The sequence below is a fragment of the Equus quagga genome, chromosome 12, assembly GCF_021613505.1.
Source record: "Equus quagga isolate Etosha38 chromosome 12, UCLA_HA_Equagga_1.0, whole genome shotgun sequence".
Lineage (NCBI taxonomy): Eukaryota > Metazoa > Chordata > Mammalia > Perissodactyla > Equidae > Equus > Equus quagga.
Genome location: NC_060278.1, coordinates 107528598 through 107555145, shown reverse-complemented (window position 1 = coordinate 107555145; position 26548 = coordinate 107528598). Strand labels below are relative to the sequence as shown.

At 47.4% G+C, this 26548-nt stretch overlaps 1 protein-coding gene across 1 annotated transcript in view; it reads right to left on the bottom strand.

The window, feature by feature from the left end:
* The window catches only part of ZNF831 (zinc finger protein 831), a 62894-nt gene extending 40001 nt beyond the window's left edge, over nt 1–22893 (bottom strand). The window contains exons 1-3 of the mRNA XM_046678101.1: nt 19144–22893; nt 17824–17963; nt 2555–2706 (exon numbers count right to left, since the gene is read on the bottom strand). Of these exons, the coding sequence (XP_046534057.1) occupies nt 2555–2706; nt 17824–17963; nt 19144–22893 (4042 nt within the window). The remainder of the gene's footprint in view (nt 1–2554; nt 2707–17823; nt 17964–19143) is intronic.
* Between the last annotated feature and the right edge of the window lie 3655 nt (nt 22894–26548).

The following is a 26548-nucleotide window of genomic DNA, read 5'->3' as shown; positions in this document are numbered from 1 at the left end:
TATATAATGAGGGTCCATGTGTGCCACAGCCTTTTTCATGTAGAAACACGTTTTAAGGCCATTTCTGTTGGTTCACAGAAAGGGGAAAATTGTAAAACTGATGTGGTTGAATCATGGCCCCTAAAAAATAGGGCCAAGTCCTAACCCAGAGAACCTGTGACTGACCTTACTTGGAAAAAAGGTCTTTGTAGAGGTGATTAAATTAAGAATCTCAAGATAAGATCATCCTGGATTTAAGGTGAGCCCCAAATCCAATGACTAGTGTCCTTGTAGGAGAAAGAGGGAGATCTGATCCACAGAAACCCAGGGGAGAAGCTGTGTGAAGATGGAAGCAGAGACTGGAGGGATGCGGCCAAAAGCCAAGGATGCCTGGAGCCTCCAGAAGCTGGAAGAGGCGAGGAAGGAGCTTCTGTTTGAGCCTTGGGAGGGAGTGTAAGACTCCTGGCCTCCAGAACTGGGAGAGAATAAATTTTTGTTAAGTCACCAAGTTTGTGGAAACTTCTTCAGCAGCCCTAGGAAACCAGTCCACGTGGTACCAAGTGGGAACAATGGCTTCAGCGGCTCCCACATCCACCGCGGGGCCCAGTGCACACCAGCCCGCCTGGAGTCAACCCACCCTCCAAGATTTGGTTCTTGGCCCTGAATCTTTACTCACCATTCCCAGTCCAGAAAGCCTCTGTTCTATTCTCCCTACATCTGAATTTCCTGGAGAAGCCCTCTCTCTCCCAAGAAAACTCCTGCTTTGGGTTCCGTCCCCAACACTGACCTCGTCTTCTACTAAACAACACAAATGTTTGTTACCATGTGCCCCACTCGCATCTGGTACTCAGCATAAGCCAGTTTTTATGTACTTATGCACATTATGCTCAGTAGATAATAACAATCAGCTTTTATCATCTGCTTTAGAGTCTGTAAAGTGCTCACTGCCCTCAGTAGCTTGCTTCATTGTCACGTTGAGCCAATGGATAGGTAAGACCCACATCAACTTGCTCTATGACATAAGATTCCAAGGAAGAAGCTTACAGACCTGCCAACGTTATTCCTCATGTGATCTGAGCAAAGGGCGAACAGCTCGTTGGTCTGTCTGTTTTCACCCTGTACATTTATCGAGAGCAGGAATTTTCTTTTCTGCCCCTTCAGTGCATAGCATGGAGCTTAAGAATATAAACATGGAGGCTGATGTGAGTTTCCACGGGGAGCTTGATTGAGCCCTCTTTAAGGTGTGGAGAAGAGAGCTGGTGGGAAAGCTCTGCCTTTTGGGACAACTGACCGATTTCTGGTTGGTTCTGTTAGGTTCTATGGTGGAGATGGTTTCACCCAAGCACACCCCAATGGGCAATTCCATTGGCCATATCTATTGGAGAAAGAGGAAGGTAGCAGAGTTGAGGATGAGGGCCACAGACAATGAAGAAAGGTAAAAGCTGTTCCCTGATAGCATCTCTGCCTACCCCTGCCCCACCTCATCCCAGCCTCTCCTACATCATCCGAACCCTTGATGTTCCCTATCAAAGACAATGCTTTTCCTTGCACAACTGGCCATCCAGTTGAGTAAATACCTACCTTGGTTTAAATTCTCAAGGAGAAACAAAAGGCTAATCCTCATCCTTGCCTCCTGGGGGATTGGAGGGGAGAGCACAAAAGTGCCGTCTGCCTGCAGGGGGCCCTGGAGCTACACAAAGGTGGATGAGAAGATGTCCCAGTCTTGTCCCCAGGGGTCAAAACATCGGGACATCAGACAGAGCCCAAGGTCAGCACTCGAGCCAAACAGACAACAGTTAGCCACAAAAAGATGGTAATTCAGTCACCCCTGGCCAGATGGGACCCTGCAGCCTTTTCACAGATGGGCTTCACATTTCCCAGTCAATCCCCTGCAAGCAGGCTGAGATTGGGCTCATTACGTCTGGGGAGAGGGAAGAAAGGGAGGGGAAATTGAGGTCCGGAGAAGTTAAGCGATTTGTCCTGGTTGCCCAGTGATTGCAACTTAAAATAGCCCTTTTTCCAGGAAGCTGTCCCCATTAGTTCATCCTTGTTTGTCTCCAAGCATGACAAAGGGCGCACCTCTTACCACTTCACATGTAAGCAATGTACCCTCACTCTCACACGTCATAGCTATTCAGATTGCTATTTCACATGGACTCTAAGCCCATCCTGACCCATTTTACCCTCACAACGGCCCTGTGGAAAGAATCAAGTGAACTTCCTTTGTAAAGATGGAGGGGTGGGGGGTACCAGGAGTTCTGATTCATGTTTTCCAGGCCCTGGAGAGAGCTGTACTGAGTACAGGGCCCAGCCCACGTGGCCAGTACTCAGGGGTGTTCATTGTCTTCTCAGTGTTGGATTCTCAGTATTCTTACCCAGTACCCTTACCCCTAGTTTAGGGTCACGTTGACTGTTCCACAGATATCACTCTTTTTTTTATCCCTCATGCGTCTGTCCCCCTGCTGGACTTCAGGCTCCTGAGGGCAAGGATGGCCATCTCCTGCTCATCCTGCATCCCCAGCAGCCTGGTGCCTTTGTGTGCCCAGTCTGGATCCACCTCCAAGGAGACCGTTACCTGCCGTTTCTGAAGAAGCCTGCTGGAGGGCCCTGCGTGGCCCCAGCCCCTTGAGCGGAGGCGGGGGGCAATCTTTCCTCGGCACCCAGAGAGGCTTGCGCAGTCTGCCGGCTCGCAGCTGAACTCGGCTCTGTGAGAAATTCCCTTTGTACCTGTGGGACAGAGACACACGTATGCAGTAAGCAGGCTTGAGAACAGCCGCCCAGAAGCTCATGCCCACAAAAAATCTGAAAAGACGATGCTCAGACGGTAAAGCCCAAGTCCCTGTGGGGTGCCTGGGAGAACACACGGGCTCGACCTCTAAGTAGCTCGTCTGCTCTTGGACATTCCTCGTCCCTCCTATCCTCATTTTCCCCTCCGTGACATGCGGATAATAACAGGACCTAACTCCAAAGGCTGTGGCAGAGACTAAATGAGATAGTGCTCATGAAATGCTTCCCAGCTGCTTAGCACATAGCAAGTGCTTAATAAAGGTAGCTGCTGTAATTAAATGCTGAATCACGTGGTCTTGACTACTTAATAAACGGGCTGTCCAAAAACTTTCTGCAGTGATGGAAATGTTCTATCATCTGCATGACCAATACAGTAGCCACTAACCACAGGCAACTATGGAGCATTTGAAATGGAGTTAGTATGTCTGAGGAACCGAGTTTTACGTCTGGTCTCATTTTAATGAATTTAAATGGCCGCATGTGGCTAGTGGCTACTATATTGGACAGCGCCGGTCTCAAGGGTCTCCTTTGAAAAAATGGGTATTGCAGACTTTCTATCTAGAGAAGTCCTTCCAGATCAGCTGGTCTAATCTCCAAAACAGAGTATTTACATCTCAGTGGGATAGCACAACAAGAGTAAAGAAAGAAAATTCTAGAGCTTCTATTTATATTTATTTTCATCTTGGCTTTCTGATATTTATTGTTGCATGCCCTTTATAATGTACATAATACATTCGTAGAATAGAACCTAGGTATAATTTGTAAATGAACAATTAGGCCTTTATTAGGGGGCAGACTCAAAATTTTTTACTAATAGGAATGTGCTACCAAAAACAGACAAGCTAGTCTAGCGCCCCCATTTTGCAGGCGAAAGAGCAGAGACGCAGAGCAGCTGAGATGTGCCCTAAGAGACCAACCGCGTGGCCACGTGGGAGCTAGACTCCAGATCCAGCGTTCTGTACCATTTCGCTAGGGGTCCCCAGTGGTGCTCAGCTGTTGGAAAGGTCTTTGCACTGCTTCAGGCTGCCTGGTCGAGCCACAAGGACTCCCTTCCCTTTACAAGCCTCAGTTTATAAGAATTCTGCTCCCGCAATGCTCTTCAGAACCACCTGGCTGGGGAGCGTGGCGAGGCAAGCTGCTTGGCCATTTTCCTTTCTCCTCTGTCTGAGCCGCTGCCAAGATCCAGCCGCAGTCCCCTAATCACCAGGGCTGCGGGCAGAATTTTAAGTAAGATCTGTGGAATGCAGTATCCTCTTGGGCTCTGATTTTTACAGTAGCAACAATGAGAAAGTGACTTTTTACTCATCTTTTCTGGTGTCCATGTTTGCGGGAAGCTCCACTCACATGGCCCTGTGGCCTCCCCAGCCTTGGGCAGGAGCTGCATTCCCCAGGGGTGCCTGCCTTGCTCTTTGAAGCAGTCTGTCTCTGCTTGTCAAGACCACAGGTGCCGAAAAGAGCTATCTGAGCCAGGATGGGGGGGCGCAACAGGTCTGCCCTTTGCTGATCACAAACCTCTGCACCAGTCAGAGTTCCTGCTGGGCTGGGCATGAGTGGTTTCAAAGTGCAGAGACAAAGGGAGGGAGGGGGGTGGGGGCACGTGGGACAATTCTTCCTCCGTGTGCTGCAGGGCACCTTTGGCCCCAAGTCAGTGGGTGACTGCCACAAGCTTGCAAGTGTTAAGAATGGCACAGTCTGAACTGCAGGGAGGTTTCGATTTTGGAAAATGGATGTGCAAGGGACTCCACTCTGAAAACAGCTAGAGGACTGCTGGGAGAGCCCCAGCCCCTGACTTCAGATCTCATTAAGGTGCAATTTGGACCATTTTGCAGTTAGAGGAGCCCGAGCGGATCTTGGCATTGTCTTCAAAGCAACATTTTGTTTAGTCACAGGCAGAGTCTGTTTCTTTCTCTCTTGGGTTCTCCCAGAACATTCTGCATGCAGCTCTCCTGGAGCAGCAAGCCCCTAGGAATGAACAGCCAGGGTGAGACCAGGGCTGTGACCTGCTGTCACAGTCAGACAAGGTCTCTTGCGGTTTAGCAGATGCTGCGAGGACCTCGTCCCCACCGCCTACCCCAGGCTGCACATCCATGCCCAGCTGCTGGGATCTTGGCTATGAACGGCTCATACTTCCTGCCTTCTCAAGAGGATCGCCCTTGGCCAACGGGAGCCATCTTGCATGGAGAGGCCTGGGGATGGGAGGATGGCACACACCCCAGGAAAGGCTCCTAGCTGTTGCCTGACTGTCGCAGGTTGTGACAGCTCAGTCCCTTTGCCTCTGAACAGGACAATCTATGGGGTAAATTTCGCACTCCGGAGCTCCTCATAGGATCAGGCAGAACTGGACCCCCAATATCCCATGTTTGCTTGGTTCTTCCCTTGCCCTGTCGACTTCCCCACTCCCTCACAAGCCTCCTTAGAGCCCACCCTCTGTAAATCAGTCGTGTGAGAACCCCGTGTCAGGCGCTGCTTCCAGGAGCCCCGCCTCAGGCACACCAGGGAGTGTTTCCTCCTACTTCCCTCCGCCTCGCTCTCATTCGTCTGTTTCCCCCAGAGACATTCACTCAAGTGTGTTTGACAAACATCCTTAAATATGCACACGTCCTCATAAATATGTAGTGTCACTTTTGTGTGTGATCTTGTAGCACAGAGCCATTCTTTACGTCACTTTACTTTTACTTAAGGCTGTGTTTTTAAGATCAATCCAGATTTCTGTATTTATGTCTAATTTGCTGCTTTTAGCTGGCCTGTACAATGGTTCACATCTTTTGAGAATAAGCTGCCATTTGAGGTCCAGATTTTAAATCCCGCCCCTACCCTCGGCGCCCCTCTGCTCTCTCGGGCTCTCTCCAGGACACCCTTCAAGAGCCTACATTACTGACACTTGCGGAAGACCAGTACAACACTGTAGCTGATGGGCCTCTTGGAAGACGCATCAGAAGAAAGTCTTCTCACCCCACATCAGCTCCAGCAGGGACACTGACAGCTAGTTGGCCAAGGTCAACAGCTCAGGGGACACCGGCTTTGACTGGAGTCCAATGAGAAGCTCATGAGAGGAGGCAACGTACGGTTTTTGTCATGTACCTCGATGCCGGCTGAAAGCCACTGACCACCCTGCCTACTCCGCCCCTACCCCGCCCCCCACGCCCGCTGCCCCTCGTATAAGCCAACTCTGAGGGCAGGAAGTAGGTCCCAGGAGAGGGTCTTACAGATTTACATGGCCTACCTTGCACACGCTCATCCTGGGGAGAGAATATGTGGTCTGTCCTATTATTCCTCTCACTTTCCTCTCTGGATCCCACAGGGAATAACAAAGCCAAGAAAAGTGGAGTGGAGGTGTGGTGGCCCTCCGGATCCCATCAGTCAGGACCTGGGACTGAGGCCAAAGCTGCTGGTGCTGTGGAGAATGTGACAAAGGGTCTAGGCCATGTGTAGTGGCAGCCACCATGTCTCCCGGTTTGTGTCTCAGTCTCACTTCAGAGATTGTGCTGTCATTTCTGAGAGAGCTAGCCATAGAATAAGTAAATTGTGTGATGACTAGAGAGCAGACTCCGGCCTCAGACAGACAGACTTCTGCTTTGTAAGGAAAAACACTGTCAATTAAGAGAATGACATTCTCAGTGCCCGGCTTTTCTCCTTTGCTCTCCCTTCAATGCCAAATGTATATCTTAGGGTTTACAGAGTGCCCTTCTCCCCTCGCTCCAACCTCTAACCTCCTCCTCACTCATTCCGAATCACTTGGGACTTCACAATTCACTGTCCCATTTGCCGGAATCTTCCTGGAACAAGTCTCTGAGTGTTTCATGCTTCATACAGCGCTGTACACAGCTACAGATTAATCAATAAAATCCAATCCCATGGTCCAGCGCTTGCTTTGGGCACGGCAGAGCCGCAGCGTGTGGGCCCCTGAATCTCTATGCCTCTAGTTAATGTCAGGCCAATTAGGCATCCAAGTATGAATTTTCTGCATTTTTCCGTTTCCACTCTGAAAATGGATCCTGAATTTTCTTATCCCTCTCCTTTACTCATGTCCTTTCATTAATGAAACCAGCCATTTTCACTTCAGTGCGGTTGGAGTTGGCAACAAACAAAGAGATGAATGAAATGGAATGCAGTGTCCTGACAGAAACTCCAAATGTAAAGAGGAAGTTAAAATATAGCAAATAAGTGACCAAAAAGTGGATTAAACCAGGCGTCTGCAGACTTTTGGTGTAAAGGTCCAGATAAGAAGTAGTTTAGACTTTGCAGGCCACGTACAAACTCTGCCACATATTCAAATGTAAAAACCATGCCCAGCTCACGGAGGGTGTACAGAAACAGGTCAAAAGCCAAGTGTGGCCCATGGTCCATAGTTGCCCATATGGACAAAAATAAAAATAAATCCTTCCTTACATTAACAGAAAGAGAGAACATAAGAGAATATATTTTTGTATTGGTGATTTTGAGATATTGAGAGTAAGGAAAGATTTCTTAGACAAGACCAAAAAATAATAATCCTAGAGGAAAAGGTGGCTCATTGACGACATCAAATATATAGCTTCTTGATGAGAAAAGAATAATTAACGAGGTTAAAAAGAAGAAGTCCATTTCTAACAGTCCGGTGAACTAGTTACCCTGACTACCACCACACTTACCCTGATACTGAAAACAACTAAAAATGCAGATTAAAATATAAAAATGTTTAAAGCTTATATTAAATGTATTGATGTTCTGATTAGAAGGTAAGATATTTAAAACTCAAAAACCAAGTGAAAACTAAACCCTGGAAAGGGAAGAGATCTTTCATTTTGAGGCCATCTGCCACACCAGGTTAAGCATGACCTCCCATTTCCGTGGTCTAGTGGGTGCAGGGTGCAGGATTCCAACCCAGAATCTACTCTAGGTGAGTCAAGGGGAAGACACAACCTCTGCTCCTGCATAAAGCTGAGACCTCAGAGGGTCATATATATGAGTGAATTAGAAATCATACACTCTACCTCCACCACCCGCCACAGGACATTAAAAAATCTCCAACCTCATTACTGAGTGAAGGGAGCAAAAGTCTCTCCTGTTAATTGCATAACAATAAGACAATCTTCTCATGGGTTTGCAATCTGAATTCACACTACACAGTGACAAGAAAGAACCTAAAACCAAGAATTTTATTTAAAGTAGTGCCCAGGGAGTGCCCCCCGGCACCCAGCAGAAGCAAAACAAATCATTACTGGAGAAACCTACCTCCAATTCAAATCTCAAAGTTCTAGAAATTTCAGTTCACCATCAAAAATCCAAAAACAAACAAGCAAACAAGTTACTGTAAGTGAGAGCTAGTACATAAATCAGAGTCACACGTGCCAAACCTCCTATGTTGGCATTATCAGATGCAAAATATTAAGTGTGTTTTTTAAAAAGATTGAAAATAAGAGTAAAAATTACAGAAATAGAAAAAAAATCTCAAAATTCAGGTTGAACCACAAGAGACTCCAAATAACCAAAGCAATCTTGAGAAAGAAGAACAAAGCAGGAAGCTCACTTCCTGATTTTAAAATATCTTACAAAGCCACAGTAATAACAATAATATGGTACTGACATAAAAACAGACATATTGAGCAATGGAACAGAATAAAGAGCCCAGAAATAAACCCACACATTTACCATAAACTGATCTTCGACAAGGGAGCCAAGAATACACAATGGGAAAAGGATAGTCTCTTCAATAAATAGTGTTGGGAAAACTGGACATCCGCATACAAAACAGTGAAATTGGACCCTTATCTTACACCATACACAAAAGTCAACTCAAAATGGATTAAAGACTTAAACACAAGATTTGAAACTTTAAACTTTTAGAAGAAAACATAGGGAAACCTTCTTAATATTGGCCTTGGCAATGATTTCTTGGATCTGACACCAAAAGCACAGGCCGCAAAAGCAAAAATAAACAAGTGGGACTACGTCAAACTAAAAATCTTCTGCACAGCAAAGGAAACCATCAACAAAATGAAAAAGCAACCTACAGAATGGGATAAAATATTTGCAAACCATCTATGGAATAAGGGGTTAATATCCAAAATATATAAGGAACTCATACAACTCAATAGCAAAAACACCAAATAACTGAATTTTTTTAAATGGGCAGAATACCTGAATAAACATTTCTCCATAGAGGATACACAAATAGCCAATAGATATATGAAAAGGTGCTCAACATCACTAATCATCTGAGAAATGCAGATCAAAACCACAATGAAATATCACCTCACACCTGTTAGGATGGCTATTACCAAAAATCAAATGACAGCAAGTACAGACACGGATTGGAGAAAAGGGAACCCTTGTACTCTGCTGTTGGGAGTGTAAATTGCCACATCCACTATGGAAAACAGTAGGAAGCATCCTCGAAAAATTAAAAAGAGAACCAGCATATGATCCAGCAATCCCACTTCTGGGTATCTACCCGAACAAATTGAAATGAGGATCTTGAAGAGACATCTGCACCCCATGTTCACTGCAGCATTATTTACAATAGCCAAGATATGGAAACAAACCAAATGTCCATCAATGGATGAATGGATAAAGAAAATGTGGTATGTACATCCAATGGAATAATATTCAGCCTTAAAAAAAGAAGAAAATTTTTCCATTTGCTACAACACGGATGAACTTGGAAGTCATAAGGCTAATTGAAATAAGACAGACACAGAAAAAAAAATACTACACGATCCCACTTATATCAGGAATCTAACATAGTTAAATTCACAAAAAGAGAGTAGAATGGTGGTCATCAGGAGCTGGAGGGAGGGGGTATCAAGGAGGTGTTGATCAAAGGGTACAAACTTTCACTTATGCAAAATGGATCAATCCTAGAGATCTGCTGTACACTGTAGTGCACATTGTCAAGAATACTGCATTGCACACATAAAAATTTAAGAGAACAGATCTTATGTCAAATGTTCTTTAAAAAAAAGAGGAAGTGAAGAAACTTGTAGAGATGATAGATAAGTTTAGGACATTGTATATGGTAATGGTTTCATGGGTGTATACTTATCTTCAAGATGTGTACATGAAATATGTATGGATTGTACGCATATCATTCATACCTCAATAAAAAGAAGAAAAGGGGAGTAAAGAGCAAAAGACTACAAAAATCACCAAGCAGATTTGAAAAATAATTACATGGAACTTTTTGGAAATAAAACGTAGTATATGTTAACAATTACATTTAAAACCTGACAAATCAGTAAAAGCAGGGGGACAAATTCAGAGGCCATTGCAATAGTCCAGGGACTTCTTCTGGGCAAGATGGTGTAACAGTAACTGGATTTACCCTCCCCAATAAAAAACTGGACAAATGTTTGAAACAGTGGTTTTCAGGACATTGGACATCAAGCAATGAAAGCGGTGATACCTGAGAGGAGAGAAACAAATGAAGTAAGACTTGTAATTGCCTCAGCTTACTGGTGGACATGGTTTCCAGGTCCAGCACCATTTGTTGAAAAGACTAGTGCCTTCGAACGCTTGTCAAAAAATCAATTGACCAGCTACATGTGGTCAATTTCCATATTCTTTATTCTGTTTCATTAACCTATTCATCTGTTTTGATGCAAATACCACACTGTCTTGAATACTTTAGCTTTATAGTCATCTTCAAGTCAGGTAGTGTAATCAAGACAGTGTGGTATCTGCATCAAAACAGACGGATGCACAAATGGTACTGCAACAATTAGATATCTACATGCAAAAATAAGAACTTTGACTTATACATCACACCCTATGCAAAAATGGATCATAGCCCTGAATGTTAAACCTAAAAGTCTAAAACTTTAAAAGAAAACTTAGGAGAAAAATCTTTGTGACTATGTTAGGCGAAGGTTTTTCAGTTATGATACCAAAAGCACAATCCAAAGAAAACAATGATAATTGGACTTCATCAAAATTAAAAATGTCTGCTCCTTAAAAGACACTGCTAAGAGAATGAAAAGATAAGGCAGAGACTAGAAGAAAATATTTGCAAACTACATATCTGCTAAAGGACTTCTAACCGTGTATAAAGGACCCTCCAAATTCAATAATAAGAAAACAAACAACCCATTCTTTTTAATGGGCAAAAGATTTGAACGGGTACTTCGCCAAAGAAGATACATAAATGGGAAATAAGCACATGAAGAATGCTCAGTATCATCAGGCATTAGGTAAATCCAAGTTCAAACTACTAGATACCACCGCACACCTATTAGAATGACTAAAATTAAAAATAACGCCATACTAAATGCTGGCAAGGATGTGGAGAAACTGGAACTCTCACACACTGCTGGTGGAAATGTAAAATGATACAACCACTTGGAAAATAGCTTGGCAGCTTCTTAAAAAATTAATCATGCATCTACTGTATGATCCAGCCAATCCACTCTCAGATATTTACCCAAAAGAATTTAGAGGGTATATCCATACAAAGACTCATATATGAATGTTTATAGTAGTTGTTATTTGTAACAGTCCTAAACTGAAACAAACCAAATGTCTACCAACAAATGAATGCACAAATTGTGACATATCCCTCTGATGGCTTACTCCTGAGCAATTAAAAGGAGAGAATTATGGGTACACACAGTAGCATAAATGAACCTCAAAATAGTCATGGTGAGTGAAAAAAACCCAAGCCAAAAAAAGAACATATATTGTATGAAGTCTATAAAATTCTAGAAAAAGTCAACTAACATGTAGTGACAGACAGCACATCAGCGGTTACCTGGAGCTGAGAGGGTGGCAGGGTGGGCAAGAGAGAGAAATTATAGAGGGACATATGGAAACTCTAGGGATTATGGATAGATTCATTATCTTGATTGTGTTGTTGGTTTCACAGCTGCATACATATGTCAAAACTTATTTTAAACTGTACATCTTAAATATGCATAACATTAAAATTCAATATACCTCAATAGAGCTTTTCAAAAACTAACCCAGAGGATTAAGAAAACTAGTGGAATTTTGAAAAGAGATCTAAACAAATTATCTAGATGACAGCACAAAGACACAAAGTTACTGAAAACAGAGGCTGAAAGACATGAAAGATAGAGGAGATCGAAGACACGTTATTCCAGTGTCCCGGAAAGACAGGACAGAGCATGGGAAAGAGGCAAGGTGTGGAGACTGAAGGCTGAGAATTTCCTGGGTAGACATCAATCCACAAACCATAAAAGCCCAATGGGTCCTAATGGAATAATAAAAGAAACGTGGACCTGTATACATCAAAGTAAAATTATGGAACACCAAAGATTAAAAGAAGGTCTTAAAAGTAGCCAGAGATAAAAGACCTTCAAAGGACAGATGAGTAGACTAATAGCTGACTTCTCCACGGCAAAATGGAAGCCAAATAAAAGTGCAACAAGAGCTTTGATGTGCTGAGAGAAAATAGCTGTCAACCGAGGACTGCACGTCCGGCAAAAATATGTTTGAACAACAAGGATGAAATAAGTGTATTTTCAGACTAATAAAAACAGAAATTTTTCTTCTCTAAAGGAAATTCTAAAGATGATGCTTCAGCCAGAAGAAAATAATCCCAGAACGAAGGTGTTATGCAAAATAGAGTGAAGAGGCAAGATGTCTGTAATGATGTGGGTCAGTATAAACGAATGGGCTTCAAAGGACAAACAGACATGGAAAAATATTTGCAGTGAATATAACAGGCAAAGAATATATACAAATGTGGGATATATACAGAATCCTACAAACTCTGGATGGGCAAAACATTAAAAATTTGCTAATAACAAGCATTAGTAAGAGCATGACAGCAGGGCAATTCTCACTCACAGCTTGTGGAAACGAGCCATGACACAACCACTCTGGGGGGGATTTGCTGATAACTCGTAAAGTTAAAAATGATTATCTTATAACCCAGCAATTTCACTTTTAGGTGTACTTCTTAGAAAACCTCTTGCATTGTGCCTAAGGAGTCACGTATAAGCATGCTCATTGTGAAGTTAGCCAAAAAAAGTTGGAAACAATTTAAATGTCCATAAATAGGAGAATGGGAAATAAAATGAGCCATCTTCATGGGATGGAACACTCTGCTACAATTCAGACAAATGAAGTTGATCTGTACTTACCAATACAACCAGATCTTCAAAAACACAGTGTTGAGTTTAAAAATCAAGCTGAAGAATGATAAATTCAGTATGATATTTCTATACATAGTTTAAAGAGACAAATCAATAGTATATATTATCAGTGGATAAATTGATTTGCAAAGTATGAAAACATGGATTGAAACAATTAGTGCCAGATACATCAGACTACATCTATTATCTTTTTTGTTTTATTAGTTTTATTTTATTTAATATATAATATAATAAAGTAAGATTTTTTTAAAGACTCAAAAGCAAATACGACAAAATGTTAATATTTGTTCATTCTAGATCATGCAGGAAGAATCTGTTACATATTTTCTGAACTTTCCTGTATTTTTAATTTTTTTTAAAAAAGAAGAGAGAACAGATACTCTGATACAGGAATTTTACCATTCTCTCTGAGCTGAGGCCTATAGTGGAATCTTTGCTACAGTATTTCATGTTCTGTAGAATGTTAAGACAACTCACATGAAATAGAAAGTGAATTTAAAAAGAGGCTTCTTTCTTGAGGAGAGAACACACAAATTGATAGATGACAAATAGAGATGCATGCACACATACATACGTGAGTGGGTAGATGGATACATAAATTGACACGTAGATGCACATATACAATCACACATCTGTGGGTGGATGGATGGATAGATGGTGTCACAGGCAGAGTAACGCACTCCTACAAGTTGTCCACGTCCTAGTCCCCAGAACCTGTGACTATGTTAGCTTGCATGGAAAAAGGGATTTGCAGTTGTTATTGAGGGGATGGACCTCGAGATGGTGAGATTATCTTGCATTATCCGGGTGAGCCTAATTTAACCACGTGAGTCGGTAAAAATGAAAGACGAGGCAGAAGATTGGGTCAGAGAGATGAGACTGAAGAAGGAGGAGAGATGTGAAGTGTGGAAGAGACTTGACTCATCCTCACTGGTTGGGGATTTGGCTGAAGGGAGCCACAAGCCACAAATGGAATTCTGCCAACAACCCAAGAGAACAGGAAACGGGTGACCCCCTCCGAGCCCCCAGAAGGGAGTGCAGCCTGTGACACCCGATTGTCATCCAGGGACACCTGTGCTGGATTTCTGACCTACAGAACAAGACAGGAGTAAGTTTGCGTTGTTTAAAATAACCCACGAAGTTGATAATTTATTATAGCAGCAACAGAAAACTAACACAGACAGATGATAGATGATAAATAGATAGGTAGATAGATAAGCAGAAAGACAGACAGATGATAGATCCCTTACTTCGTGAAATAGAAGTATTTCTGTTTGGTTAGCTGCAGAGCAAATACGTGCAAAACAAATCCTATGTTACTATTGGCTTCTATTACAAATTGGTCATGACTTACTATCTGAAAAATGGATGGATTTCAATATACAGAGTTGAAAACTTTTTACAAGAAAAAATAAACTCCGTGCATGGCTTCCCGAACAGTGAACTCGAAGCCCTTTTGTAAAGCACTTTTCGACTGGGCACCAACTTTCGGCATTTTCCCAACACTGGCGCTCAGAATTGGGCACCAACTCCATGTTTCTGAAGATGGGTTAAATGTGAAAGAGAAGTGGAGAGGGCATTTCTCCAAGAAGCTCTATCATCTAACCGTGTCACTCCACCACCAGAGAATTAATTAAATTTGAGACCTCACGTGGGTCAAATTGGTAGTCTTCTTTAAGAAATCTTTGCAGGCCAAATGCTATAGAACCAGTGGCCTGATAAGAAATTTGCCTTTAAAGGGAACTTTTCCTTATAAGCCCAGCATATTCCCTTACGAACACTTCCCTAAATGTGTGTCCCCACATTAAAATCTTAGCAACTGCTCACCATGAGTGGTATGATAGAAGATACGGGGTCAGAAAACTCCAGTGCAGTCCCAATTCCACAGCAGGGTGAGCTGGGGGAACCATTTCTGGCAGATGCACCCGAGGGTGGCCCCATGAGTCACAGCCTTGTATAATCCCCTCCCCTTGAGTGTGGTGGAACCTGTGGCTTGTTTCTAACTAATAAAATATGGGAAAGGTAAATATGTAACTGAGGCAATTAAAATTCCTAAGAAGCTTGCTTCTTAAAAGCCAACAATGGAGAGAGCATGTGTCTCTGCTGCCTCAAATCTCTGACCTCTAGATCTTCTTCTAAAGGCCTCACCTGATTAGGTCAGGCCACCTCAGGATGATCTACCTTTCTATGACTCAAGAAAATGAATCTACAAAGGAAATAAAGCCAGGCGATGGATAGAGAATAAAAGGGGGAACCGCTGAGGCCTGGGAAGCCCCTGCTGCCGTGCTGCTGTCTTTGCTGGGACGGGGGGCGCTGGCCATGTGAGGAGCCAGGGGCGGGGGTGCAGGTGGAGGCAGAGGGATCTGCAAGTGGAATTAACTCAAAGGACGGTCCTGAGCCGATAGAGTCATAGATGATGGATGCATGGTGGCCAACCAAAAACATTTGGTGGATATAAAAATTTCAGTGGTGTCATCCCCATTTCACCCACTCAGGGGCTCCAGGATAGAGCTGCTAAGTCTTGGTTCAGACCCCTCCTTGTTCTACATGGGCGCCCACTGCCCCTTCACTTTCCCACCCGCAGGCTCTTGCTGAGGAGCTCGCCGACTGGGAAGGCAGTCTTTTGGCTCCCACAAGACCAGATATTAAGACCAAGATTTGCAAGCTCAAATGCCTAGAAGCAACAGGCAGATGACGTGACTGAGAGAGGCAGGCTGAGTGTAAGGCAATAGGGGGAGGTAGGGTCTGAGGTGAACTGCAGAGCACAGGTGCTATCCACAAGGGGTGGCCACGACTCAGCTCCAGCCAATTGCTGCCAGGCAGAAAAGCAGGCCTCGTGTCTTCAGAGCTTCAGATGTTTCAAGAGAAGCTGAAAATCCAGATTTTTATGTGAAATCCCCTGATAATTATTATTTGGCTACTAAGTGTCAAAACTTTTTAAAATGGTCTGGGCCTAACGAGATTCCTACCTGAGCCATGTTTGGCCCCTGGGCTGCTGGTAGGCTTTCAAGGCATCCTGGAGAGATGTCTCCAGGCCTCTTGGAGCACCAGCCTGGACCATCAGTCTTATCTGGGAAAGTTTCCCTGGCGGTCTCCTAGCGGGTGCACGATGAAGGTTTGCTGAGTTAGTCAAGTTGAAGTCTCGGGAAGCAGGGAGCTGTTAATGAGGCAACCCACCCTTCCCCGCCCCCCCACCACATTTCCCAGGACCCTGACAGAAGCCTGGAGACTGCAGGCTTGTCAGTCATCACTCAGAGGGAGTTTAGCATTTCCTCAATGTCAGTTTACGCGTGAGAAGCTGAGGAGGAACAAAGCCAACTGCCAGTGTCCCTGTGCTCCCAGAATCCCGTGGGTGGCTACTCTGGTCTGGCCAGCATCCATCCCACGTTTCCCTTAGGGGGCTGTCCCTCCCCACTCCCCACAGTTTAGGTTAGGGCTGGCTGTCCCTGTTACATAGGCAGGGGTTCTTCTTTTGTTCCGGCTACTTAGAATTGGTCTTCTATCACAAGAGCCCTGAATGATCTGTGAAATAAAGAACATGCCCCCCAAAATGATGGGCATGTTGGAAAGGACAGGATGTGGTTTGGGGCAGCATAAGACATTGCTCCTCCAAGCGTGCTCCCTGAGCCAACATCCTCAGCACCATCTGGGAGTGTGTGAGAAATACAGACTCTCAGGCCCCACCCCAGACCCATCGAATTCCACCCAGAAACACAAGAAAACGCCAGAAAGCTCCAGGTGACTCTCATGCCCATTACGGGCTGCGAGCACTGGGGCAAGCTGCTGTTCGGCACACGGCTCTGGAGTAAGACGTGCTGGTTCAAATCCGAGTCTTGGGGAGGTCCCCTGATCTCTGTGTCTCAATTTCCTCATGGGAAAAATGGGGAGTCATCATAGAGGGCCTGGCACACAGCAGGCCCTCAGCGACGTCAGCTCTGGAGACATGGTCCCGGCAGACAACTGAAATGGGGGCAGGGGCCCCAGAAGAGGGTCTGCCATCTGCAGCCACTGAGGGTCTGAGCAGCTGTGGGGAAGAATTAGGAATCTGCGTTCTCGCCTGAAGACTATCTAGGCTGTGGACCCAATACTGACAGCAGGGGAAGAAGGCTGAGCGGCCCAGGCAGGGGAGCGTGCGGGGGCCGAGGCATGAAGGGGGGCTGCAGGAGAGCGCCCGGGGTCTGGGTTTGGAGAGGGAATTAGAGAACGAGAGAGGCAGAGACAGCACGACAGCACGCTGAGTGGTAGAGAGTGTGGGAAAATGAGCCGGAAAAGCTTCGTGGGGGGCCGAGAGAGGGTGGGGGCTGGTTGGAGAATTTGCTTTTTAGCTTGTGTGCCGTGAGCAGCCTGAAGGGTTTTGAGCGAAGGAGCAAGACAACCAGCAAAGACATGATGAGCCAGTGGTATGAAAATCCACACGTCCTCCCGTTTGTTGGCGGTAGATGCCCTGCATGCACGTGTCACAGGGAAAAGTCCTGAAAGGCGTGCCCCTAAATGTCAGTGGTGGTTATCTCCGAATGGTGAGATTACCAGGATGTTTCATTGTCTTTTCTTTGCTCGTCTCTATTTTCTAATTTTTCTGCAAAGAACACGCATCGCTTGCATAATTAAAATAGCAATAAAAGCCGTAAATAATTAACACACTCTCTCTTCAGGACTTAAGCTGGATGGATGTGTTTTCAACTCAGTTATTTCAAATATTTGCTGGATCCCTGGCCTTAGAAAGGCTCCATTGAAAACACATAGCCAGTGAGGCCATGCCAGGTGGGCTGACGGGGAAACAGAATGAGCCTCTAACGGTGAAACTGCAGACCCCAGTTCCCACACAGGAACTCTTTCTCTGGAGCACAGAGATGCCTTTTGAGTCCCATGTGAAGTTTTGCTTGGAGGTTTAGCAAAATCAGAGTTTGCAGTTCCTGACACTATGGGCACATGTGGACATGACAGCTGCGGCCTCACACCCTACCTTTTGGAGTTGAGGCTCAGTTTTTTCTGCTTGCTGCTCCCACGAGACATCTTCACTCTCCTACGACGCAGTCCTTTTTTCCACTCCTGCTCAGTCACCGGGTCCTGGGACGCCATCCCTGGGGCTAACGGGTGGGAGAGCTGAAAATACCAGGCATGTTGGCATCATATTGCTCAGAGCCCTCATGGTAAGAACAACACAGAAGGGTTCTCTCTCTACAGATAGGATGCCTGTCTGGGGAAATCAAGGCATGGAAATGCTGCATCACCAAATGGTCTGAGCGTTCCTGGGTGGAACCTTCTGGAATTCTGCCAGGGCTGGATCCACAGAGAAAAACTCAGACGTTTGGAGTAAACTGGAGGCTAGGGAACACCATGGCCAGCTCTTTTCCCTCCCCCAACTCTACCTTTCCAGGGACCCCCCACCAATACCTAACTGCCTTTTGGAAGAAGGAGGGCCAAACTGGGCATTGGATTTCCCCTCCCTCAGGCCCCACACATTTTTTATCAACCCACCACTCTCAGGATGAGGAAAGTGCTGCCACTCCCTCAGGCTCTGCCTGGGAGAAGAAGGCAAGGCTCTGGAGTCCAGGCCCTGTCATTGTTCTGTATGGTTAAATTAGAACTGAGGTCCAGGACCCTCTTCAGTTGCTCTGGCCTAAGACATTATAGAGCAGGACAATGCCCTCAATTATAAAATCCAGATGCACAGACTTGCTTTCAAGATGGGACTATAAACTTATCATTTAACCACCAAGTGAGAACTCTCTAGAGCACCCATCTCCTTTCCCTTTTTGCCATTGCTCCCAGGAAACTCAGATGTAAGTTAAATCTGATCATAGTAATTATTTCTCCAGAGTCCCTGGTACAATAGCTCTCTCCTTTTAAAAGTTGGGGGGTGGTTTTTGCCTGGAGTCCATCTCCCAATAAGAGTCTCTGGTTTATAATCCTAGATTACCCAGAGAGCTCTCCTGGGCAGTATCTCATTTCACTTTTTGCCTCCATTCCCAGGAAGCTCAGTTAAATTTTATGTCCGGTTATGAAAAATATTTCACCCAGAGTTTAGGGTACAATAATTCTTTCCTTTGAAATTTGTTTTTTCATGATTTTCTTTCACTTTATTTTGCATTTTTGGCCTTTATTCTCTCCTGCCCTATATGTGGTAGACCCAACTTCCCTGGGGAGCAGGCTGAGAAGACATTATAATGGACGGCAGATGCTACAAGGGATGGCTTCACACTTTCTCTCTATCATTACAAGTCCTGCCTGCTAAGCGTGCTCCCTCAGCCCTCCGGAGCCCCAGAGCAAAGCTGGGTGTTACCTTCAACGTCTGTGCCTGCCCTCCTTCTCCTGGGCTTGTCCTGGGCCATCCTCCCGACACAGCCTTGCGCCCCGGCTGGGCGTCCGGGCCCTCGTCCCGGGGGGTGCCCCCAGGGGAGTGCAGCGCCAAGTACACGGAAGCAGCCTTCTCCTTCTGCTCCATGGGCAGAGGGAGGCTGCGGCTCAGACAACACCAGACGAGCAGGGGCTCTGCCCTCAGGGTAGGGAAAGGACCCCGTGCCCTGGAGCTCCCAGGGGTCTCTGAGTGGGGACACAAGGCCAGCTCAGGCCAGCCCGAGGGCATGGGGGCCGAGAGGAAGGAGCTGGGCCAGAGGGAGCAGCAGGCACTGGGCCCTGCCAGGGACCCAGAAGGAGGGTCTTCTGGGGCACTCTTGGGAGGAGCCCTCAGCTCCCTGTTGGGTGCCCAGGGATTCAGGACACCCCCAGAGGGCCTGGCCCTCGCCAAAGTGCTGCCCATGCAGAGGTGGCGGGTGTCACGGGTCGCACTCCTGGGGGAGTCACACACTGGCGTAGGCAGGAAGGAGGCTGTCTCCCTGGGGGCTCCAGCAGCCAAGCCAGGAGACTCTCCAGCTGCTGGGGTGCTGGTGTCCAGGTCTCCTTTCTCGTCTCCCTGCACCCCCTTTCTCCAGTCCCCCAGCCTGGACCGGCAGGGATCCTCCTCGAAGCTGTCTTCTCCACCGGGGGCCAGGCCCGAGACTGCGCTGGGAGGCAGGAGGGCCCCCAGCCCTGACTCCACAAATGGTGCCCGCTCTTCGGGACACCTTCTCCCACAGACAGGGGCCTGGCCTTGCGCTGGTCCCCGGGCATCGAGCGGAGAGGGGTGGGTCTCTCCCTGAGGTAACCTGAGGAGGTACTTAGGAGGAAAGGCAGCGTCCGCCGGGGCGGCAAGGGCACCAGGAGGCCGAGGCTGGACAGCCGGCTGGGAGGGACTCATGGTGGCTGCAGCTGCAGGGCACAGGGAGGGCCCCTCGGCCCTCGGCCCCGCCTGCCACAGCGCCACTGAAGAAGCAGCGGATGAGGCGCTAGAGGTCTCCAGGGGCTTGCCCTGTTGTCCAGCACTGCCCCTCGCCATGCAGTCGCTGCTGCCATGCAGCCCTCCTAGCTTGTTCCCAGGGCCACTGTCCTGGTTCTGAGATGATGGGGAGGCAGCCTGCATGGGGCTGCCGGGCGCCTCTCCTTCTGCTCCCGAACACTCCGATTGCTCCTGGCAGCTCAGCTCCTCCACTTTCAGCTTCTTCCTCTCCGAGGGGAGCTTGTCTTCCAGAGCCTGGGGCTCCCCAGAGTTACTACTGGGCTGCCTGAGGACGGTCTGGGCCCGCTGACAGGTCTTTGTGCCCCTACCATTACAGGTGCCTCCTTCCAGCTTGGGGTCTGGTGAAGCCAGCCTGGGAGCCTGTAGGTCACTTTCTTTGAGGGGACCAGGTGCTGGGGACAGCTGACACCCCAGCTCCAGCCTCCCCTTTGGAGGAATCTGAGGGCTCTTGCTACCCAAACAGGGGGGTTCTGTGCAGCTGAGAGTTGGGGGTGAGGTGGCCCTGTTCACCCCAGGCTGGTCACTGCCTCCCGCTCTAGCCACTGTCTCCCTCTGCTTCTGGGGCTCAGTCACCAAGAAGCCCTCTGGGGCTGGCAGACTTCCCCAAGGCCCTGGCTTGGCCCCCACAGAAATGTCCCCAAGGACAGGGGTCCTCTCATCCTGGGCCGGGGCTGCGCCCTTGCACCCTGCTGCCTCCGCCTGGAGAGGATGGTCCAGCCCCGTCCCACTGCCCACTGTCTCCTCCTTTGCCTTCCTGCTTCCGTGGTGGCTGGCTCTCATTTTCTGGTAAATTCTCTTGAACGTCTCGCTCCCATACACCTGCCACTTTTCTTGGGAGAACATCTTCAGCTTCCTCTGGCTGCCTTTCCTACTGGTCGCTCTGGCCTGGCCAGCACCCCTCTCCCCTACAGCAGTTCTTTTTCCATCTGGGGCCTCTGCAGGGGCCGGAGTGTCTCCAGTGGGCGGACACGGCAGGTCCTCCACTGCGGCCTGTCTGACCAGGGCCCGGGGGTGACTGCTGGGGACACCCACCAGTCGGGCAGGGGTGGGCCTGGGGCTCAGAGGCTTCTGCCTCCTGGGGCAGGTGTCCTGGGGGTCCAGCGGCTCCTGCCACATTCTGGTGCCCTCGACGAAGGGCAGTGAGTTGCTCCTGGTGACCGGCACACACTCCACGGTGGTGGAGAGCTGAGTGGGGACCGAGTGAAAGAAGAGGGGTCGCGTCTTGTCCAGGGGGGTGAAGGTGGAGCGGGCCGAGCACAGGGCGGCCTGCCTCCTCCGTCCAGGCTCCAGGGCCCGGAGGTCAAAGTGGAAGGAGTCCTTGTAGGTGTAAGGCATGGGCAGGTCGATGCTGCCCTGCTTGGACAGGACCGTCTTGCGGGGCCGCACGTTGTCCAGCTGGGAGTCGTCCACCACGGCCTGGTTGTGTGAGATGAGCCTGGCGATGCGCTCCTCCAGCTGCTTCTTCTCCAGCTCCAAGCTGGGCCCCTGCTCCCCCGGCTCAGCCCTGGCGCCTCCGGGCCCTGGGGCGCCCTCCCCCTCGGACTCAGCACTGTGCTCCGAAAGGCTGTGCAGGGGACTAGAAGGTGCCAGCGGCTGCTCCACGCTGTCTGAGCGGGACAAGTAGCCTGAGTCGGTGCTCTCGCACTTCCTCAGCCGGCCCTCCGAGGCCTTGGGGTCCCAGGGCTTCTCCGCGGACATCGCCTGCTGCTGCTGCTGCTGCACGAAGCACGACCTGCTGGCGGTCGGAGACTTCTGTTCCAGGAGCTTACGCCTCGGCTGTGTGCCGGCCACTGGGAGCCCAGCAGACGCGGTATGGGTAGAGTCCAAAGGGGCCTCTCTGTCAGTGAATGTGGACCCTGGACAGGGAATAGCTTCCAACTTCAGATCTAGGTTCTTGGCAACAGGGAACAGACGCGTGGTGGGCAGTGGGCAGTGTCCAGCACGCTGGGCGCCTGGAGAAAGGGGTCTCTCTGATTGGGCCGCATCGCGCACTCTCTGGCTCCAGCTGTCCCCTCTGCCATCTGCTCTGGAGGTCTCTCCAGCCTTGTCCCCCTCCTCCAGGTGGCTGCCTCCACCACCGTCGGACTCCGAGGACAGCCGAGAGTTGTTGAGGTGCGTCTGGGTGCGCCTGTGCTTATACAGGTTGCTCTGGGTCTTAAAAGCGATGCCGCATGTGGCACATGGGAAGGGCCGCTCACCCGTGTGGGACCGGATGTGCTTCTCCAAAACACTGGGCTTCAGGCAGTCCCGGCCACAGTGAGGGCACAGGTACTTGCCGGCATTCCGCACCTTGCCCGGGCTGCCCAGCGTGGGCCCCAGGCCCGGCGACAGGACAGGCAGAGCACCCACGATGTTCACGGTGAGCGTTGGAGCCACTGGCTTCCCCATCTGGGTGGGGCCAAGTCCTTCCGGCTGCAGCAGGGGGCTGAGAATGAAGGGCACGTTGCCCCCATCCAGGCTGCCTGTCACTAGGGGGGCGCGCGGCTGGAGGCCCCCAGGAGGCACTGTGTGGTACAATGGGATGGGCAGGGCCTTCAGGAACACAGTGGGGGCCAGGCCCTGCTCTGGCGGCAGGATGACAGGGCCCAGGGTCAGGCGAGGTGAGGCCTGCCCACCTGGGGCCCCTGGGGGGCCAGGAGCAGGAGCTGGCTGGTCCCTGGCAGGTGAGGCAGGGCAGGTGAGTTCTGGCACCTCCATCCCACATCATCTGAGTGTCCCAGGATGCCAGGTAACCTGTGGGCAACAACCAAACTTTACCATGGGTACCTCTTTTCTCTCTTCCAACTGTAAATTCTTCCCTGTCCCCACCAGACATTTCATCACCACTTTGAAGCCAGACAACTATCCCCCAAGAAAAGTACTCTTATTTCCATGTTAGGAAAGGGGAAACTGAGGCTCAGAGAGTGGAAGTGACTTGTCAGGTAACTGATACACGTCTCTTATTTAACATGTCTAAAGGGAACTCTCGATTCTTGCCCTCTACACAGGCTTGTCCTCTATGTCCACAGGCTGCCCTCTATGGCAGGCTTGTCACTGTTATCCCCCGACACCCAGCACAGTGCCCGTGCACAGAAGACGCTCACAAAATATGCTGACTTCATGAAAAAGAAAAGTCATGTAGCTCAGCTCAGTGAGGTCCCCAAAGTCCACAATGATTCCATGTACTGGGGCCTGTCTCTTTCCTTCTCTGGAACTCAGTTTCCAGATCTGTAAAACGGGAAGAGAATCAGCACCTCCCCAGGGCCATTCTCACTCTGGAGTTCTGAGTGTCTGCTGTTGGACGAGGGCACTAAGGAAGAAAACTGACCTGAGGGGAAGCTTACCAGATTTACCAAGTGAAAACACAGGACTCTCAGCTAAATTTGAATTTCAGATAAATAATGCATAATTCTTTAGTATAAGTATGTCCCAAATCTTGCATGGGTCATGCTTATGCTAAAAAAACTATGCATTATTTACCTGAAACCCACACGTAATTTGGCATTCTGTATTTTATCTCCTCACCCCACCAGGAAAAGGAGCACTTCCTCAATCTCAGGATCAGGTTGGTCTCTGCTTCAAGACGGGGCTTCCAAAGCCCCCTCAGATCCAGCTGGAACACAGTCAGGTCCCTCTTAGCCAGGAGGAACAGCTGGACAAATGCTGGGCAAGGGAACAAGAGAAACTCAGCCACACTCTTTGAACCACGGGAGGGAAAGCCAGATGCAATGGGAAAATGTCAGACAGGCTCATGGCTAGAGGATAGGGGTCTCCAGATCCTTCTTCTTCAGGTGCCCATCCCCCAGGAGCTCCATAAGCACACAACAACCATCCCCCAGCTCAGCTCCTCAAGAAAAACAAATCCAAATGCCAGCCTTCAGCAGCAGGATTGTTTAAGCAGGGTGAGGTGGAAGTAGTGGCCTGCTGGAGCCAGCTCACACCAGCTCAAACTGGCTCACAAGAGCTGAGTGTTAAATTTTCAGAAATTTTGCAAGCCAGGTGTTAAACATGATCATAATTAAAAGTTAAATTATATAAACTTACAATTAAATAGATTATATTAAAAACCAAAGTATTACAACTGGATACTCACATGTGAAAAACTGAAGTTGAACCCCTGCCTCACACCATATACAAAAGTTTGTTAACTCAAAATTGATCAAAGACCCAAATGTAAGAGCTAAAACTATAAGACTCTTGGGAGAAAAGATAGGAGTAAATCTTCATGACCTTGGATTTGGGAGTGAATTCTTAGATATGACACCAAAAACACAAGCAATTTTTTAAAAAGATTAAAAAAATAAAAAAAAGATAAATTGGACTTCTTCAAAATTAAAAATTTTTGTGAATTAAAGGACACTAACAAGAAAGTGAAAAGACAACTCACAGACTGGGAGAAAATATTTTCAAATCATGTACCTGCTATACATGTAGCCACTATACAACTCAATTAAAAAGTGAGCAAAGCAGGCTGGCCCCGTGGCATAGTGGTTAAGTTCACATGCTCTGCTTCGGTGACCCAGGTTTTGCAGTTTCAGATCCCGGGCACAGACCCAGCACCCCTCATCAAGCCATGCTGTGGCAGCATCCTATATAAAATAGAAGAAGATTGGCAACAGATGTTAGCTCAGGGCCAATCTTCCTTATAAAAGAAAAACAGCAAAGGACTTGAGTAGATACTTCTCCAAGGAAGATAGACAAATGGTCAAAAGCTAATGTAAAGATGCTCAGTATCATTTGTCATTAGAAAATGTAAATCAAAACCACAATAAGATACAACTTCACATCAGCTAGCATGGCTAGAGTAATAATAATAATGACGAACTGAAAATAAGCAGTGTTCATGAGAATGTAGAGAAATTGGAACCATTAAACGCTGCTGGTGGGAAGGTAAAATGGTGCAGCCACTGTGGAAAACAATTTGGCAGCTCCTCAAAAAGTTAAGCATAGAAACACCGTGTGACCCAGCAATTCCACTCATAGGTATATACCCCAAACAACTTAAAACAGGTATTCAAATAAAACCTGTACATGAATGTTGAGAGCAGCACAATTCAAAATAGCTAAAAGGTGGAAACAACCCATCAGTTCATCAATAGATGGATGGATAAACAACATGCAGTGTACCCATACAATGGGATACGATTCAGCCATGAAAAGGAATTAAGTACTGACACACGCTACAACATGGATGAACCTCGAAAACATTATGCCAGGTGAAAGAAGCCAGACTCCAAAGGTCACATCTTGAAAGATTTCATTTACATGAAAAACCCAGAATAGGCAAATTCATAGACACAGAAAACAGATTAGAGTGGGAGCCAGGGGTGCAGAGGGAGAATGGGGAGTGACTGCTTAACTGGGTCCAGGGCTTCCTTTTGGAGTGAGGAAAATGTTCTGGAACTAGATACAGGTGGTGGTGGGACCACATTATGGATGTAGTAAATGCCACTGAATTGTTCACTTTAAGAGTTTAAGTGGTTAAAATGGTGAATTTAGTGATATATGAATTTTACCTCAATAAAAAAGGTACTAAATACTCAAAGCTCATCACTTACTAATTGTTTTATTACGTCTTACCATGGTCAATGCTCTTGAACTTATTTATGTTGATTGCATCAGTACAGTGGAAATACTGCATAATGGTGTGGCACTCCACATCTCCATCTCTTTGCAACTTTGAATTCAGTAATGTCAAGTTTCTAGCTTGGAATTGGCCATGGTGAGAGTATTTACACAACGGGAATCAGTCAGTCCTTTTTTTTTCAATCCTGAGACCATCGCTCCCATTCTCTGTTCCTCATAAACCTGTCTAACATCATGGCGCTCGCAGCATCATGCCACTGCCTCAAAACATTTGAGACCTTATAGCTTTTTAAGGAAAGGTTTAAAGACAGAAATCTTTTGAAATTAGCAGGTGGCTATTATAATTCCTCAGCACTGATGTCAATGGAAGACATCGGCATACCTCAAGGCGCTTCATACTCGCTACTAGCCGAGGTGTTTCCAGATGTTTCCCGGGGGAACCATCAGACCTGAGTTCCTGTCCCCACTCACCCAGCTTGCTGGTGGATATCCCTGAGACCTAGCTCCCTCAGCTCTGAGAACAGGTCACTCAAGCAAAGCTACTGGGAGAACCAGGTGAAATAACAACTGAGTGTGGTGCCGGGCACAGAGTAAGCACTCAACTCGCTTGAGTTTTCAATGATGTGCCATAATATTTTGAACTATTAACTAGCAATTCCTCCCCATCCTATCTTTCCTCCTACCCATCTTTTCTTCCCCATCAGTCAACGCAGCAAGCTCCCTTCACTGCCTCTGGGAAGGGATGCTATCTCAGGTTGGGTTCTCAAAATAAGGATGTCATTACAAG